The 18306-nt window shown below is 35.0% G+C and overlaps 1 protein-coding gene across 1 annotated transcript in view; it reads right to left on the reverse strand.

Moving 5' to 3' along the window:
- Positions 1-1424: 1424 nt before the first annotated feature.
- The window catches only part of LOC121427339 (EF-hand domain-containing protein D2 homolog), a 33490-nt gene continuing 16608 nt past the window's right edge, over positions 1425-18306 (reverse strand). Inside the window, exons 2-4 of the mRNA XM_041623682.1 lie at positions 5370-5517; positions 3425-3559; positions 1425-2372 (exon numbers count right to left, since the gene is read on the reverse strand). Of these exons, the coding sequence (XP_041479616.1) occupies positions 2241-2372; positions 3425-3559; positions 5370-5517 (415 nt within the window). The 3' untranslated portion in view covers positions 1425-2240. The remainder of the gene's footprint in view (positions 2373-3424; positions 3560-5369; positions 5518-18306) is intronic.

Consider the following 18306-nt stretch of genomic DNA (forward strand, 5'->3'; position numbering starts at 1 on the left):
TCAAAAATGGTCATTTTTAATTCAATCTTTAATTACTCATGCATGACTCAACCGATCAATCTCATTTTTCCCCAGGAGTTGCATAATGAGTGTACAAAATTACCCATGAAATATCATATCTCAAAATAATTTGGTTCAAAAGTTACAGCAATTTGATTTAGGGGGGACTTACTTTTTTTGTTGTGTATATTTATACAATATGTTCAAATGCAACTACTCGAGCATAGTGAGCTAATATATACTAAATAGCACATTTATATATGTTTAAGAAAAGAAATTTATACAACCTTTTACACCATATTCTTATTCTAAATAATCAAATAATACCCAGTTACATTAAACATCAATTAAAGATTGTTCCAATAGAAACATATTTTAAAGAGATAGAGGCTCTGTATTACAAGGAATAGACCTATCTCAGATGTGGAAAGCCATATACGTCATAATTCTTTATCTTGGGAATATCACTTTGTTTGTAAACAAAATGGATAACACTGTTTGTTTCTCACAAAGAAAACATGCATTCTACATGCTGGTGTTGGCTAACTTTGAATAGTTGTGATCAACACATCTTAAAAGGAATAGAGATTAATTTTGACACAAGAACGATTTGATTTAATCACAATAATCTTGAAAAAGGCCAAGCAATTAGTTTTATTTTATTCTTATTGTCTCTACTGCACTTGATTCAAATGCATATGATTACCAATTTATTGATTAAACTTTTGTTTAATATTTAGACAAATGATAAATCCCACCACCAAAAAAAAGAAAAAAATGACCAAAATAGTTCCACGAGAGAGCATCATCTTGACTGAGTTCTATATTACTGCAATACTATATCCTTAGAGTCTATCTAGGAAGTCCTAGTTACACAGGGACTAGAAGGGTGTGCTTAAATTTTAACTGCAATGAATTACAAAAATCAATTGCAAATTTGCAATCGATTGATCTCCTTAAATGAACTGCAGCTATAAGATTTCAATACAAGAGGCAAAATTTGATCATAAGGTTGATTTTTAACAAAAGATTGCAATGATCAATCATAAACGGATTGGTTTTGTGTAACAGGGTCAAAATGAACATAAGCACAGGACGGGATTGAAGAACGGTATACAAATAATGTATGCAGCCGAGTGCGTTAGTGGAAATGCAGAGCACGCAAAGTTTCTTTAGATATATAGGTGCTGCACTGTGTACGAGCCACTGGCGGCGAGTGCCCAGTGTGCACCATCTGAAGAAACCAAGCTTTCTCTGCAATTACTTTTACGCACGACAGAGCAAGTGCATTATTTGTTTTATAAAATTGCAACACAGAAACAAATTCTTAAAAAGCTACAGTACAGTTTTGTTGGACTTCTACCGCACTGGTCTGCTTGAGCGTACAATGTCTATTTTCGTTGCACACCTTTTGAACTGCCGTGCATGCACAAAAAAAGTTGGAGGTCATGTGACGCGCATTGGCCAATCGCGCTGCTTGAAATAATACACCTATTTTATAATACCTAATGTAGGCAGTCACAGGTGTTCAGTTTAGTTACTGTCTTTCTTTCTCTTTCTCACTCTAAGACAATAGGAAGTTTGGCCAATGAGAGCAAGAACGGCAACCAAGATCACACAAGTCAATGTCGGTGCATCGATATCCACAAGCTGGATGGAGCTCATAGTGCGCTGTCGCACGCAAGACCTTGGGGCAAAGGAAAAGTCATCCAAGTGCACAATTGACCATACATGGTGCCTACCAACGCATAAAGTACTCCATGCATGCACAATAGAAAAGAGTGGAACTTGGTGCGCACTTGACCTTTTGGAGTACTCTTTTTTTTGCCTCAAGATAACGTGTTGCAGCTCTATCCAGCTATGGATATTGATGCACTGATGACGTTAATTCCTGATGACATTTGATTTCACTTGATGTGTACAGCCAAGTGTAGACGGCTTGTGATGATATCATAGGTACAAGTGGTCCCAGCTTTGCTGAAGATGGAAGAATCAATTTTCTATTCTGAGTGGACGAGGGAGAGGAGTGATGCATGCGTAGCACTACGTAGCAGTCCGAGATGTCGACAAGTGAATAAAAAAAAACTTATTGAAACCAGAAAGACGACTAAAGAAATAGCAGGAGCGAACGGTTGTACAGACAAGGATAAGTACCACAGATTCAGTAAGTCTCTCATGTAGAAAATGCCTCTCTCTTCTCATACCCAGCAATTTTGTAATTTCAGTCAGTTAGTTCACTTTTATTTAAAGATGGCTGCCTTCGCTTTGAACTCTTGTTGCCTTAATTTTTTTGTTTCAGCTTCCCTCTTCCTTTCTTCTTGTTCGTCAAGAATCTCCTGATAGAATTTGTTCTCTTGTGACTGAACTTTGATCTGAAACAATAAACCATTGAAAAGATTATCATTAACATTATCATTATTATCATCATCATCATATTATTACTATTATCAATATCATTGTAATTATTATTATCATTATCATTATTATTATTGCATTCATTATCACTGTATCATCAAAGTCATTATCATCATTATATTCATTTTCAATATCATTCCTATTATTAACATCATCATCATTTTCATTGTCATTATTGATTAATATCCTCATTATTACTATCATTAACATTACCATTATTGTTAATACTGTTTGAATTATAATCACATCAGCATCATGATGGAACAATTGAATTTCGAATAGTGTTATGCTGCAACATTAGCCCCCCCCCCATCTTTCAGACGTTAACATGAATTGAGGAGCAGAGGACATGTTTTATTGAGAGTGATGATAACGTGTTAATGACATGTTTCTGATCACCGCTAGTGATTGATAGTGCTATCCATTGTGAGTGATGATAACGTCTTAATGACATGTTACTGATCACCACTAGTGATTGATAGTGCTATCCATCGTGAGTGATGATAACGTCTGAATGACATGTTACTGATCATCACTGGTGATTGATAGTGCTATCCATCGTGAGTGATGATAACGTCTGAATGACATGTTACTGATCACCACTGGTGATTGATAGTGCTATCCATCGTGAGTGATGATAACGTCTGAATGACATGTTACTGATCACCACTGGTGATTGATAGTGCTATCCATTGTGAGAGATGATAACACTGACATGTTACTGATCACCACTAGTGATTGATAGTGCTATCTATTGTGAGTGATGATAACGTCTGAATGACATGTTACTGATCACCACTAGTGATTGATAGTGCTATCCATCGTGAGTGATGATAACATCTGAATGACATGTTACTGATCACCACTGGTGATTGATAGCGCTATCCAACGTGAGTAATGATAACGCGACATGTTACTGATCTCCATTGGTGATTGATAGCGTTACCCAATATGAGTGGTGGTAAAGTCAGAAACCATCCTAAATGTATGGTGGATAGACCAGGCCTACCTTCGATTCAAAGAAGTCTTTGGCTCCGCCGACGCCTGTTTCATCCACATTGATCTCTGTAAGCTGGGCTAGCTGACTCAAGCCACTACCCTCTGCCAGTTCTCCAGCTGCTGCTTTCTTGAAGATCAGTAGAAACTGGGAAGATAAAAATTAAACTGGTCAGAAAAGAATTCTCAGAGGGCTCTCATTAGACATTATGGAGCATTTCATGAAACAATCAGTGGGGGCAATTCCATATAATATGTACGTCCAATCTCCTACATGTTTGACCTTCAAGAAATTTTTTGTCTCTGATTTCTTGCTCTTTTTGACAGTCTGTAATGTTCCCAAAGGACCATGACTTGGTCAATTTATGAAGTGAAGTAAAACTTTAAAAAATGGGGGTCGGATGTACAGAAGGTTGATCATTTTATGGAATTGCCCAGTGATTTTCACTGACAACTGTTATAAGCCACTGAAATTCCTTGCATCTGATTGGCTTAGAGAAAATTAATCAGTTAAAATCACTGATGAAACTTTTCAAACAAGTGAAATACCTCTGGCAGTCTGGGCTACATTATGCAATTCAAAAAAGTAGCCCCGCTATTCCTGAGAAAACCACTACATGTAAAATTATATTTCAAAAGAAAAAAAATTGGATTGTAAAATTCAAAGTTTGTCAATCTTAAAACGACATTTGAACTTGATTGAAAATTAACTTTTCATTTCATATCATTTGTAACATCCAATAACCATCTCTAATGAGTTACACTTACCAACGTCAAATCTACGTCCACCAAAATATAAAGTTGATTAGAAAACAAAGAAAAAATCCAACAAGTATAACACTGAAAATTTCATCAAAATCGCATGTAAAATAAGAAAGTTATGACATTTTATTAAAGGGGAATCCAGCCTTGGCCTTAAACAGTTGTGTTGGGAAGGAGTAAAATAAATTAAACAGAATGGTGAAAGTTTGAAAGAAATCGGCGAAGTAGTAAGAAAGTTATAGCTACTTTAAAATTGAAATCACTAATAATATGTAGATTCCAAATTGGCAACTGGGTAATTAAATTATGACAAGGGGCAAGGACAACTTTCTCATAGGCCATGTACTTTATTATCAGGGATTTGTGGTTTTCTCCTAAGTACCCATTCCCCCGGGGCAGTAATCTAAATATAACCCAGGTAGTATATTGTTTTATGTCCTCATGAAAGAAAAATATAATTTGAAATAAAACTTTTGGGAAAAATGACATTTTAGCCATAATATGTATTGGAGTCCATGGAAGAGTAGTCCTTGCCTTACATCACTATGACATCACATATGCGGCCAATTTGAAGTCTCCATGGGTAAAGTGATCACCAATATTTACAACTTTTAAAAATTCATAACTTTCTTGTTGTTTGTCCAATATTGTTCAAACCTTTACCTATCAACTTGTCTGATTTTTCTCTTTCTTATAAAAACAAGTTTTTATTTGGGTTGGATTCCCCTTTAAGTTTCGCTTAATTTCTCAAAACAGTTGTATGCAGTCAGGTCAATATGCAAATGAGGGGACTGATGTTGCCATTCACTATTTCTCTTGTTACATGACATATTCTAATTTGATCCTCATTCTCCTGTGAAACAAAGTTTTCTTCCTCCCTGAAAATGTGGAATTACCATTGTTTTTAACATTTTATGGTTCGTGAAGTCAGTCCTTACTGTCAAATCTGTAAAAATTGAAATATCATATAATTATATAAAAAGAAGAAATAGTGAGGGACATCATCAACTCTCATTTGCACTTCACTAAATTATGCATCTGTCTTGTAAAAAATAAAAACTTTAAAAGGTCAAAACTTTCTTATTTAATATACAATTTTGATGAAATTTTCAATGTTATTCTTGTTTGGTTTTTCTCTATGGATTTAAATCTACATTTTCCTGGGATGGACTTGACCTTTAAAAAAATGAACATACCTCTCTAAAACTGATCTTCTGATCCATGTCTTCATCTACCTCTTTTATCATTGCTTTAAGCCCTAAGTGAGTCTGAGGGGCTTCTAGTTTCTCCATCATGTATTTTAACTCCATCATGTCAATGAAATTATCACCTCCTGTGTCATACCTACAAAAAAATGGAAAAGGCAGGAAATATAAAAAGACAAATGTAACTATATGGATAAGACATGACAATTTTAAGTAAGTAAGTAAAGTAAGTAAAGCCCCCATCACACTTATTCAGAATCAAGCAGAATTGGCCGGAATGAAAGGACTATTCATTGTTTGACCACCAGTTGGTCATTTAAATCTACTTCGAACACTGTTCGAAATTACCCCTCGAATGTTTTGAACATGACCAAAACCTTCGGGACGGCCAAAAGAAATGACAAAAATATTTTGAATGCACTCAGAATGCAGTCAGAATATTTAGAATGCGCCGAGAATGTCCAAGAATGTAACACGCATTATCAATCTGACTCCATTGTGGTTCATTTTGACTAGTGTATGATGATTCAACTGGTCAATTTACTGAATTTCAACTCCAGTTTGGTGAATAAATAAGTTCCTCTCAAAAATTTCTAGATTTTTCTAATATTTGTTTTGTTCCAGCTTCTGCTTGATTCCTGCTGATTTCGAATATGTGTGATGGGGGCTTAAGTAAAACCACTTGAATGCTCTATATACTGTACAATACATCCACTATCATTTTTTTAATAAAGAGACATTGATAGAAAAAGGTATATACATGGACCCTACTGCAGTATATGAATGCTTGACACAAGAAAAAAATTGAACAGCGCCACCTAGTGATAGGACATCCCTAAATCTATGAATCCACAAAACCTGTACACTTGTATTGCTGTATATTTTCTTGTATTCTGTCAAGGGGTGTAAATTTGAAGTTTACATAGTAAATTACGATCCATCATGACAAAACCAGAAATAAAACAGAAAATGAATCAATAGAATCATAGGTTCAACCTACGGTATTCGTAAATGACCAAGAGGATAACAAATCGTTCACGCACCACGAACCGTCCTCTCTGCGCACTTCTATGCGAAAGTTACTTTTGTAGAAAACGCATTCAAAGAAATTTTTTTTTTAAACCAGCAATAAGTGCACCTACTAGGAGAGCAAATTATTTAACAGTGTCTTCGTTAAAAAGTTCTGGTTCAAAAGTTTCATCCCGTACCTCTATATTTTCTTCAAGTTAATTATTTTACGCCACAGTGGACAACGTAACAGAGAGGACGGTTCGTGGAATAGATACAGTGTGCTTAACTTTCGCATCGAAGTGCGCAGAGAGGACGGTTCGTGGTGCGTGCGACGAAATGTACGAGTGAAAAAATAAAATGTTAAAAAAAAGGCAAATTACAGAATGATCTCATGGAAAAAAAATTAAAGGACAAGTCCACCCCAACAAAACGTTGGTTTTGATAAGAGAAAATCCAAAAAGCATAAAAATGAAAAATTTCATAAAAATCTGTTGTAAAATAAGAGTTACTGGTCTCATTTGAATGTCAATGAATTGTGCATATCACTGGTTTTGTGAAAATAAGCCCAAAATGTCATAACTTTCTTATCATACATCCGATTCTGATGAAATTTACAGTGTTATGCCAGTTTGATTATTCTCTATTTATTCAAATCATTTTTTCCTTAGTGTACTTGACCTTAAAGTCATAGGGATTAACGATTTAGACAGGGTGCAATATCCTCAGTTGTTCCAGCATGAGGGGCCTGTTTCACAATGCACTTACAATTATGGTAACTTTGCCATTATTATTGCAGCTACCTTGGAAACCTTGATTGTGATTGGCTGATGAGCCATGTTACCATGGTAGTTGCCATAAATAACATAGTTGTAAATCTTTAAGAAAAGGGCCCCAGATGTTGAGAAGAGTGGGGATTTCAACTTTCAAGTCAGCTCTGTAGCCCCGAGCGCCAATTTCTCCTACACGCACCACTGGATTTGTTTCAAGTGACTTCCTTTCAGAGATTCCAATAACAACCCACTCACATCACTCTCTTGTCCATTTTCTTTTCTCCCCTTGCCGCGGCGTTCAAGGTGCTACTGAAGTATCGGTCATCACACTTTACCGACGGTGTGGCAATTTTCCAGCCAAATGGCCACGAATGAGTCTTTGATCGGGTGACTCACGCATCTAACACTCGGCAGATTGCTACAATTGGCATTGGACCGAGCCGGATTGTATCTTATATACGATCAATAAACACACCATACTCAACGCTGGTCAAGGATTGTTTTGTGTACACTGAAAGACCTGTCAGCTGTGAATTTGCATTGCATGGAGATATAAACAAGGCAGTGTCCATGAACACCTGTATATAAAGAACATTTCCTGCATAGATCTACACAGTACTGTGTCAGCCTTCTGAGACTAATATAATAGTTCACAAGGTCCGATATTTACCTTTCAAAATTTAAACCCTTTGTTTACTCAAATTTTGAGAAGAAGGTTAATCTGATGAAAAAACGTATCGATGCATTTGAAGATAATCTTCAAAGAACAGAGAAATTTTACAAGGCTACATAATCTCTTATTTATTATGTTTCTATTGTTGTTGAAGAATTGCCTGTCATTATAATATTCTATGTAGATCAACACCTAAAATCAATGTACAGAAATATTGACAGAAATTTTTAAGATTTTGAGATAAATCCATGTAAGGTGATTTCCTGGTGAATTTCTTTGTCACCCTATAATGGGATTTTACAAAGTTCTGGGGCCTGTTGCAGAAAAAGTAAAAATATCAAGCGCAAGATTTCTTGAGTTGCGTTCGAAAGCAGCTCGTGCAAGGCTAACTACAATGGTTATGCTGCAGTTACATTTCCCCTTACGGCGGATGTACAGCGAATCAAAAACAACTTTTTTTATCAATTTTGATTTAAACCACCTATATGTAGCTGGGCCAAAAAAATTTTAACAGCTGTTTTTCGACTCACCGTATGGCCGCCAAAGGGGAAATGTGACTGCGCCATTACAAAGTACCTCGGTCTATAGAATCAATTTCATTCTTGATCAAAAAGGAATTCAACAATCATATTATATTCGGTGGTTCAGAATGGAATACCAGAAATATTCCAAGAGTTAGGGGCAATATTCCATGAATCACAGATGAGTGGAATGTCGGCCCTAACAAGTTATTAAAGGACAAGTCCACCCAAACAAAAACTTGATTTGAATAAAAAGAGAAAAATTCAACAAGCACAACACTGAAAATTTCATCAAAATCGGATGTAAAATAAGAAAGTTATGGCATTTTAAAGTTTTGCTTATTTTAAACAAAATAGTTACATGAATGAGCCAGTTACATCCAAATGAGAGAGTTGATGACATCACTCACTCACTATTTCTTTTGTATTTTATTATATGAAATATGAAATATTTTGATTTTCTCATCATTGTCATGTAAAATGAAGTTTCATTCCTCCCTAAACACGTGGAATTCCAATATTTTAACATTTTGTGCTTCAGGCAAGGAGGTCCTAATTGTCAAATTCGTAAAAATTGAAATATTGTATAATTCAAACAATAAAAAACAAAAGAAATAGTAAGTGACGTCATCGACTCTCTCATTTGGATGTAACTGGCTCGTTCATATAACTATTTTGTTGAAAATAAGCGAAACTTTGAAATGGCATAACTTTCTTATTTTACTTCCGATTTTGACGAAATTTTCAGCATTGTGCTCGTCTGATTTTTCTCTATTGATTCAAATCAAAATTTTTCTGAGGTGGACTTGACCTTTAATTATCTTTGGTATTCCATGAAATAAAGCCATCTAATATCCCCCCCCCAAAAAAAAAAAAGAGGGGAAATTGACTGATAAAGTCATGTCACTTTAAAGATATATTAATATGGTCTCACTTCATAAGATCAAACTTGATCATACAAATGTGACTTAGGCCTACATGCAATTCATTATGAGGTCATTAGGTATCATTGCGCTCTATGCTGTGCATCTCATTGTTGTACACATATGTTTTGCGCATTTGGGCATTAGACTGTTCAACGGTGTTTCATTTTGAACAGCAACTTTTGAGCAGCAGCCTACAGAATATTTATTAATAATCATCAATATATTAGGGCTCTCACAAACCATCTGATCTCAAAACACTTGAAAATTGCAATAAATGTATCAAAACGAAACAGTGTAACTGAATTTCAATGCTATAACCTTTCTCAAAAAAGCAGTTTGTGCTGATTTTTTTATATCTCATATTTGTCTGCAATAAAGTCCCAATTGTTAGAACTATAAATAATCTGATGGTTTGATGAATTCCTGTTTCCATACAGATCATATCCTTTGAAGGTAAATGTATAGAATGGAACTACAACAGCAGGGAATAAGATAGGCCTGATTTCAAAAGGCAAAAATTGTGAACCGTGAATTATGAATCAAATTCAATCAAGTTCAACTCTAGTCTGAAATTACAGACTCACATACATTGGTGGCGTGGGCACATGGCGCTTTTTCAAACCTCTATTTCCGTTCTCTTGATGTCCGTACGACATAAGTTTCTTTCAGAAGCTGCCACTCCCTGCTCAAAAGACCCCTGTTGCGAAACTTCCCCATTCCCAGCACAACCCCATCAAAATGTATTTTGAGTGCCCCCCCCCCCAAGTAAATACAACCAATGGTATTGTTGCTGTTCAAAACAAAAACACAGCATGGTAGTGATCATTTCTATATCTATGTAAACCTATGGAAGAATCTCACATATGCATCCAATGCAAGCTTGCTAATGCCATGGGACGACAGATGGGTATTTCTAAAGAATCTCCCATCATTAAAGCACGATGCACAGCATCAAAAGTTGTTCATTTTTTTATAACATGTAGCTTGTTCAATTTAATATTCTATCATTCATTCATTCATTCATTTTCGTCTTTAATTTTCCAAAATACTCATTCATATTCATCTAATACATGGCAATCAATTTTGTGGGAGTCTGATGTCAGATATAGGCCTTACTCAATTATTTTGTTGATAGTTTGCTCTCATTTATCAAACTGGTATGAACTAAATGTTTGAAGCTCATTTGACAATCATCCAAGTGGCTAACTGCTTTGCATCCTCTTCTAGGGATACATTCAAGGTAAAATAATGCAATTCCCATGCCCCCTGGTAGTCTGAAATTTTAGACCACTATTGGACACACTTGCAAACTATCTCCCAATCAAAAGCAAGTCATCATGAAAGAATGAAGATAGCATCTTATGAGTAAAGAATAGAGCATTATTTAATGATTTGTATATCGTATACAAACAGATCTCTGACACAAGCAAAACAAATTTGAAGAGGACAAAATCAGAGATCTTATCAAAGACTGAAATTAGCATCTAACCTATCAAAAATACCAATGGAATTTTTCATTATTGAATGCACAAAGCAAAATATTCAAGACAAAAACAATAATACGTCAAAATTTAAAAGGCCTATACCTTCATGTATCTTTTCTTTTTTGGTTGTATTCAACAATTTCTTTCTTTTAATGTTAGTAAATAATCAATATTTCAACTGTGAGTGTGAACATGACAAATAGTTCTTAGTTTTCTGATGCATGGGTAGCCATGTATTGGGCGATTCCATTCATGTCGTACGGAACATTTTGACAACAATTTCTAGTTTCCTAGCTGAATGCTTGAGCAATAAAATATCATTTTTTGTTAATGATAAAGCTATAGTGAGTAGTCATGTCAAGAACTAATAACCAACTCAAAAAAATTGAATATGGGTAATTTATAGGTGAAAATGTTGTGTCGTACGGGACGCAGAAATGTCCTGTACGACACGCAACTTTTAAGCTCTAATTCACCTATGGACAACATATTTTTGTTGGTTGTCAGTTTTTTGCATATCTACCCAGTACTTTAATATTATCACCAAGTAAATTGAAGTTCTTTGTTCGTTTGGACAGTAGAGTGAAAAATGTTGTGAAAATGGCTGATTTTTCTAGCATAGAATCGCCCTATTATTTTTCTAGTTTGCAATATATTGAAAGATTTTCAATACAAGGACACAAATCTTGCACAAAATGTGTTTTCCCATTGAAAAAATGTGTAGTAAAATGGAACAAACTTTATATTTTCACCAATTTTCACAGTCTATGGACAAGTCTACAATAAATAAATTTACACTTCTAGAGAAAGAAAACACTGTATGGTAATATTTGCACTGGCCTCATACAGAAGTTTACAGACTTGAATTGCTAATCGAATGTAAATTTCATGGTTTGAGTGAAACAAACAAAGAAGGTCCATTTACAACATCTTTTATTTCTCAGATTATCCTGTAAACTATCCCTGATCAATACACGCTCAGGACAGTGTTTATAATGAAGATGCGATTAGCTGGGTTTTTTTTCTATGTCTTGATCTTGAGATTGAAATCCTTGCAAGTCCTTCAACTCTTGGCCCCTAAAATGCTCAAAATAGCCCTGGAAACTAAAAAGGAGCAAATCCCTGTTCATTGTAATGTTAGAGCATACATGTATATCCAATGTTGCAGATTGAGACAGATTGATGACTGAGGAAATAAAATGATCTGTAAAGCAACAGATATCATTCTTTGGTATTCTTTAAGCATGATATAAAAAAAGAAAATTATCATGATTTTTTTGTGAAACATATCACTATTTGGCAAAGTTTCACGCTACACAAACATTTAATTCATTAGTGAAGGTGAACTTTGGATTTGGCGTGGGATAATTCATATATGATATGTGACCAGACCATAAATATTTATTATCATTATTATCATTATATAAGTGTGCTGCAAGTTAAACTTCTGGCAATAAGCTGTAAGATAACTTTAATGCAATCGCAAGCTTGCAAAAAATACATGCCTGAAAATTGATTACTTGATAATGTTCGCACTTTTGCATGTCTCTGTAAAAGTTAGCTCTCTTGCTATAGTTGCCAGCTTGCAGCATTCTGCTGGGGGGGGAGGGGTGCAAGCTATTCGACCATGGAGTACAATATGATCCATAACCTTTATAATCATGTTAGCAAGTAGGAATCAAAATGTTCTCTTTGTGGGGTGGCCAGTTACAATAATATTCTACCTCATTATGGCATAATATTTTCATTACAATTAAAATTTCTGCTTGTGTGTATTACCCTCTATAATTCTAGAGGGGTCGTTCACAATTTGTTAGAACAATACTAAAGCACTGAAAGATTGAGTATCTGGCGTATATTTTACGTGCTGAACTGCAGTTGGACATTAACTCGTAAAATTAACGACACCATTAAGACGCCTGGATGTTTTATGTTTCTTTAATTGTTTGGCTAAAGTGTTATTTAACAAGGGAATTAATTGCTTTATGTATCGATTTATGGCTAATTACTCAATGGCCCCCATAAACATTTTTCAGGGCTAGCTAAAAAAAAATCTTTAACTGTGGTCATGTTTTATGTTTGATTTCTGAAGTAGTCATTGTGTTTGTGAACTCACTATATTAGCAAAACATTTTCATGCATCGCATCAGTGCAGATGATGGTGATGGCAGTGGTGAATAATAAGTGTAAAAACATTTACAAAAAAGCTTACAAAAAGCACATCCGTGCGGCAGAGGGTGCTTTGTGTGCATGATATTCACGAAATTGTAGTGTTGAGGGTGTTTTGCACTGACGCGATGAAGTAATGTAGTGAACATAATCAAGGAGAAGAAACGTTACTGAGCTGGAATATTGTATTTACACTTATTATTCCCCATTCCCATCACCGTCATCATCCCCATAACCATCCCCATTGTCATCATCATCATCATCATCATCGTTATCACCATCATCAACGTTATCATTGTCATCATCATAGTTATCATCATCATCACCATCATCACCATCATCATCATCATCATCAACATCATCATCATCATCGTTATCACCATCATCAACGTTATCATTGTCATCATCATAGTTATCATCATCATCACCATCATCACCATCATCAACATCTCCATCGTTATCATTGTCATCATAGTTATCATCATCATCAACATCATCCCCATTACCACCACCACCATCAGCAGCAGCATCCCCATCATCATCATCATCATCATCACCACCAACATCCATCATCATCGGGTCAGTCCACCTGCAATCTCTCCATTTTTTTTTGCTGTGAAAGAAATCCAGCTTGCGTATAAAGCGCATTTGCATTTCATATTTAAATGATTCATAATCACAAAGTCTGGAAACATGTACATGTAAGAAAAACATTATTTATTCATCTACACGGAGAGCCTCTTATCAGCCATCTCCATGGATACACAAGCTCTAAAAGGATGGATGCCTCATGTTTCTAAAGTGATGCTCTCAGGCATCTGGGGCTTTTGTATGCATCAGATCACGATTGTCAACACGTCCAAGATAACGCGAATGCATTGGGGATGACAACAGTCTTGAAGAGGATCAAGAATGAGATTTGAGAGGAATCTGTGGTGAAGAACCTGCCTTATGTCTTATCAAGAATATAAAGGACTCGAGTATCCACCACTCCTCGTGGTTCAAGAGGAAGAAATACCAGAGAGAGAGAGCAAACAAGAAAGATATTGAATGAGTGAAGCAAGAGAAAGAAAATGGGAAAGGTAGAGAGAGAAAAAATTGAAATTTAGATAGAGAGAAAAGAGAGGAGGAAGAAGGTGTAGAGTTGGAGAAAGATGTATCAAGGGGTTGGGTGTGTTCAATATAAATGATGTGTGGGACTATGAGAAAACAATAGAGTAGTAGGTTTCAAGGTACACTGTGACACTGTTCTCATTACATGCTAAACTAGAAGCCGTTCTTACTACGATTTCTAAAACTAGTTTACTGGAAACCAGCTCAGGAAACAAGTTTGGAAGATCGTTCTCATTACATGTTAAACTAATTTCCAGTAAACTATTTTTCGGAAGGTAGTGAGAACCAGTGGCGGACCATGACCCGGAGGAGACAAAGTATTGGGGGAGCACAGCATTGTTCACAGATAATGCTTTGTCCCCTCCGGGTCACGGTCCGCTGCTGGTGAGAACTGTGTCCATGTATCTTTCTTTGGCAAGTGTTGGTTCTGAAAAGGACCACCCAATCTCATATTCCAGGACCAACGCTTGCCCTTACTTGCCTTCACTTACCATGAAGGACCGACTGGGTCATTCTCAGAAAAATGCACCAATTGATGGGGGGAAAAATCGTAAAAAATGAAGTCTACAAAATGGGTTGAAAGATGCATATTGTGAAAGTACCATGTGTGAGAAAGTGGCAACAGAAAAGGGGCAAGTCGCTGTTGCGTCAATTTGAAGTACTGACCAGATTAACTCGAGCACTGTATATCAACGTTACAGAGGTTAATCTTTAGCATTGGCCACTTATGTTATTCGATTAAATCACTTTTGAAATGATTGGAATTGAAATGCACACAATTTAGTTTTAGTGTGGTATCAACAATTTTATCTCTGAAGCCAAAATGTTTTCAAGATGGAAAAATATTCAATATTGTTTTTCAGAAGCAGGATTTTACCAAATAACATATAACAAAAAGTACCATAAAAATCATTGCACATCTTTCGTTCAGTATAATGTTCATAATTTGAATGAGGCAACCTTAAAATAAGTTTCATCCATAACCTGAGATCCTAAGCAATGCATGACTAATGCTGGGAATCCAAAGATAGTCTACCATTAAATTCTCTCGATGGCATTTAACTCTGTCAATCTTCGTTACGGAAGTTAAAATTAAGTTACAAGTTGCAATACTTATTTTGTTAGCTTAGGAACATCCATATCAAGGTATTCGTATATCATTTTTTAAAGATTAATGTGGAACGCATTTCTTAATTCCCCCCCCCAATAAAAAATGTTAAAAATAGAACAGGAAACGGACAACTATTTGTTGTCGTTCTTGGTCACAGTTAAAATGAGAAAACAGAATAACCGGGCCACAGAATTGTAGTTCATCTAAGAAGTTTCTGGCCTCAAGTAATCCTAAGCAAGATCCTAAGAAATGCATGACCAATTCTAGGAATCCCAAGATACTTTACCATCAAATCATCGAGTGGCCTTTACCCTTGTCAATCTTCGTTACGGAAGTTAAATCAAGTTAAAAATTGCAATATTTATTGTTAGCTTAGGAAAATCCATATTTAGGTATTCGTATTACCTTTTTTTAATAAATAAAGATCAATGTGGAGCGCATAGCTTAATTTGCCACCCCCTAAAAATGTGAAAACATAACATGAAACGGAAACTGTAATTTTATTGTTCTTGTTCAAAGTTGGAATGAGAAAACCGAATAACAGGGCCACAGAATTGTAGTTCATCTTAAAAGTTTCTGGCAATAAACAAAATATAACAATCGTAGTCCCGTAACCAGGATGAGTTCTCTGGGTTACGAGGAATCCCACCGCTTGCCAATAGCCAAAAAAGATAGAGAGAGAAAAAAAAAAGAAAAAAAAAACATTTAAAAGGACATGGGGAAACGAATAATAATAAAGTGAGGTAAATGAAACAAGAGGCTAAAATATCAGAAATACATAAATTATTAATGGAATCTATATGATCTAATCGCGATTTTTGTTTCATCGAGATACCCAATTACGCAGCCTGTTACAAAAATGATTTACCAAAATGATGAATAGCCAAAATGTTTGATTATCGAAATACGTATTTCATTAATAAATTCCAACAAACCTTGAGTGTTTGAATACCCCTTTCTACGTTTTCATGTAGGTAGACCTATATCAAATATTTCAGCTCTTTTCATGCGCATTAAAGGGGTCATCCAGGCTAAAAAAAATATGTTCTGAACAGATAATAATATGAAAAAATAAAATACTGCAAATATGATCAAAATCGAACAAGGAATAACGAAGTTATGCCACTTTAAACATTGTTAAAGATTTGCATTTATTTTTAAGGGGAACAGTTTGGTCTATGCATATCTTCATGAATATTAAAAGAGTTGATTGGTGGTGTACATACATGTAACCCCCACTTGTTCTTTTGTATTCTATTGCATGAAATTATTTTTTTATTCAATTTATATCCTCTTTATTTGAAAGCGTGCTTAAAATGTCTGTTTTTATATTGGAATGACACATTTTCAGCTAGCGCTTTGCACTCGCTGCGCATCAGTTCCTTAGCAAGACACCCATCCTTTTTATGATTACAAAAAGTTTTGGGTTCTAAACTTCAAAAAGCGCGCGTTTTACCTTTTCAATAATTGTTTATTGGATATATATCTTGTTCTCAAATTAAAACATCCAAAAATGATTGTTTTTTTCAGATCAAAACATAACAAATTTACAGTCGCATCAATTAAGATACCCATCCTTGTAATTGGTACAAACACTGTTTAGAATGTCAAGGTTTCAGTCAGAATACTAAAAAAAATCAGCTAGCACTTTGTACTCACATTAATAGTTTATTCAGATATCCTCCTGATCATTTTTACAAAAAATGCTTAGAATCTCAAGTTTTCAGGTTAGACTATACACAAGTTTTAGCTCGCGCTTTGCGCTCACATTTTTGATCGGTGAAATAACCCTCCTCATCATTGCTCATGAGTCATTGCAAATAGTTTTCCTTTCTGTTTCCTTGTCCATGAAAGTTTAATTGTTTCTCCTTATTCCCTTTCTTTCCACCGTTTCTGCCGACTTCAGCATTAGACAAAGCCATGTCACATGTTCTGGAACTAGAATCGTACTATCAATCTCAGCAAAGTACATCAAAGAAGTGTATTAACTTCCGTAACATTAATTGTTACGGAAGTTAATGCACTTTATATAGCAAAGGAAGTTAAAATTGTTAAGTTCTAAAGATGCCAATATTCCAAATTTGTAGTATGAATTATTTAAAATTCCAAAAGCATTAAATATCGTATATAATTCGCGGGAAATTGTTTTCGCTGGCAATTTTCCCTCTTTACAAAGTGATGTCGAAAATAAGGTGTGTAATAATAATTTTACAAGGATGAATAGCTATCATTTTTATGGGTAAGTAGGTGGAGGGTACCTTATATGATTTATATCTGTATGATCCGGAGTGATTCAATATAGCACAAATTTGTAGCATATTCAAGAAAAAATGTTACGGAAGTTAATGCGTTACGGAAGTTAATGTCTTTATGCTTTAAGGTCCAACGTGGTCCTCATGTAGCAGCCCTAACTTTGCAAACTGTATTTATTATGAAAGGTGTCTCTTATTCTATATAATACTAAATTCTCAACAGAACTGCTAAAGTGCATATCTTCTTAAGGTGCGTTACGGATGTTAAATCTGTTTAGTCATACATTTCATTTTGTAAGAATAGTCCTTTATTTTCGTGTAAAACAGGAAACACATATGATAATTCCCTATCAATTATTTATTATTGATTATCACTCTACTTGCAGACACATTATCATATAATATAATTCAGTTTGAAAGGGAGAAAAAACTTGTGGCAGTATTCGTTACGGAGGTTAAAATAAATTTGGGACAAAGTTAAAAGTGAAATTAATCACAAAGTGATCATCAAATACTAGGATAAGCGCAGTATGTCAGACGTTTACACCATGCTGCCCTCACCAGACATCAATGTAGGTAAGAAATACAGAGTACTTATAAAAGAGAATGATAGTAAAATCTAAAACTGACCCGAGACAGTGTCTATTCTAACAAAAAGCAAAACTAAAAGGATTTTGTAATAAAATTAGAGCTTTGCAAGTCACTGGTCGCATATGCTTTGTGAAACTAGTCTATTATTGTCATTTTCTTGATAAAAATTTTGTAGAAAATGTTCAGGGTTGTAAAGCTAGCGGCCATAAGATAGTCGAGACACGTTTTTTGTGAATTGTATCATTTTTTTGAGAATGACCCTACAACACTATTCTTCTTCGACATGGAAACCTTCAGAAGTTACATG

The sequence above is a fragment of the Lytechinus variegatus genome, chromosome 14 (assembly GCF_018143015.1).
Source record: "Lytechinus variegatus isolate NC3 chromosome 14, Lvar_3.0, whole genome shotgun sequence".
NCBI classification, from domain to species: domain Eukaryota; kingdom Metazoa; phylum Echinodermata; class Echinoidea; order Temnopleuroida; family Toxopneustidae; genus Lytechinus; species Lytechinus variegatus.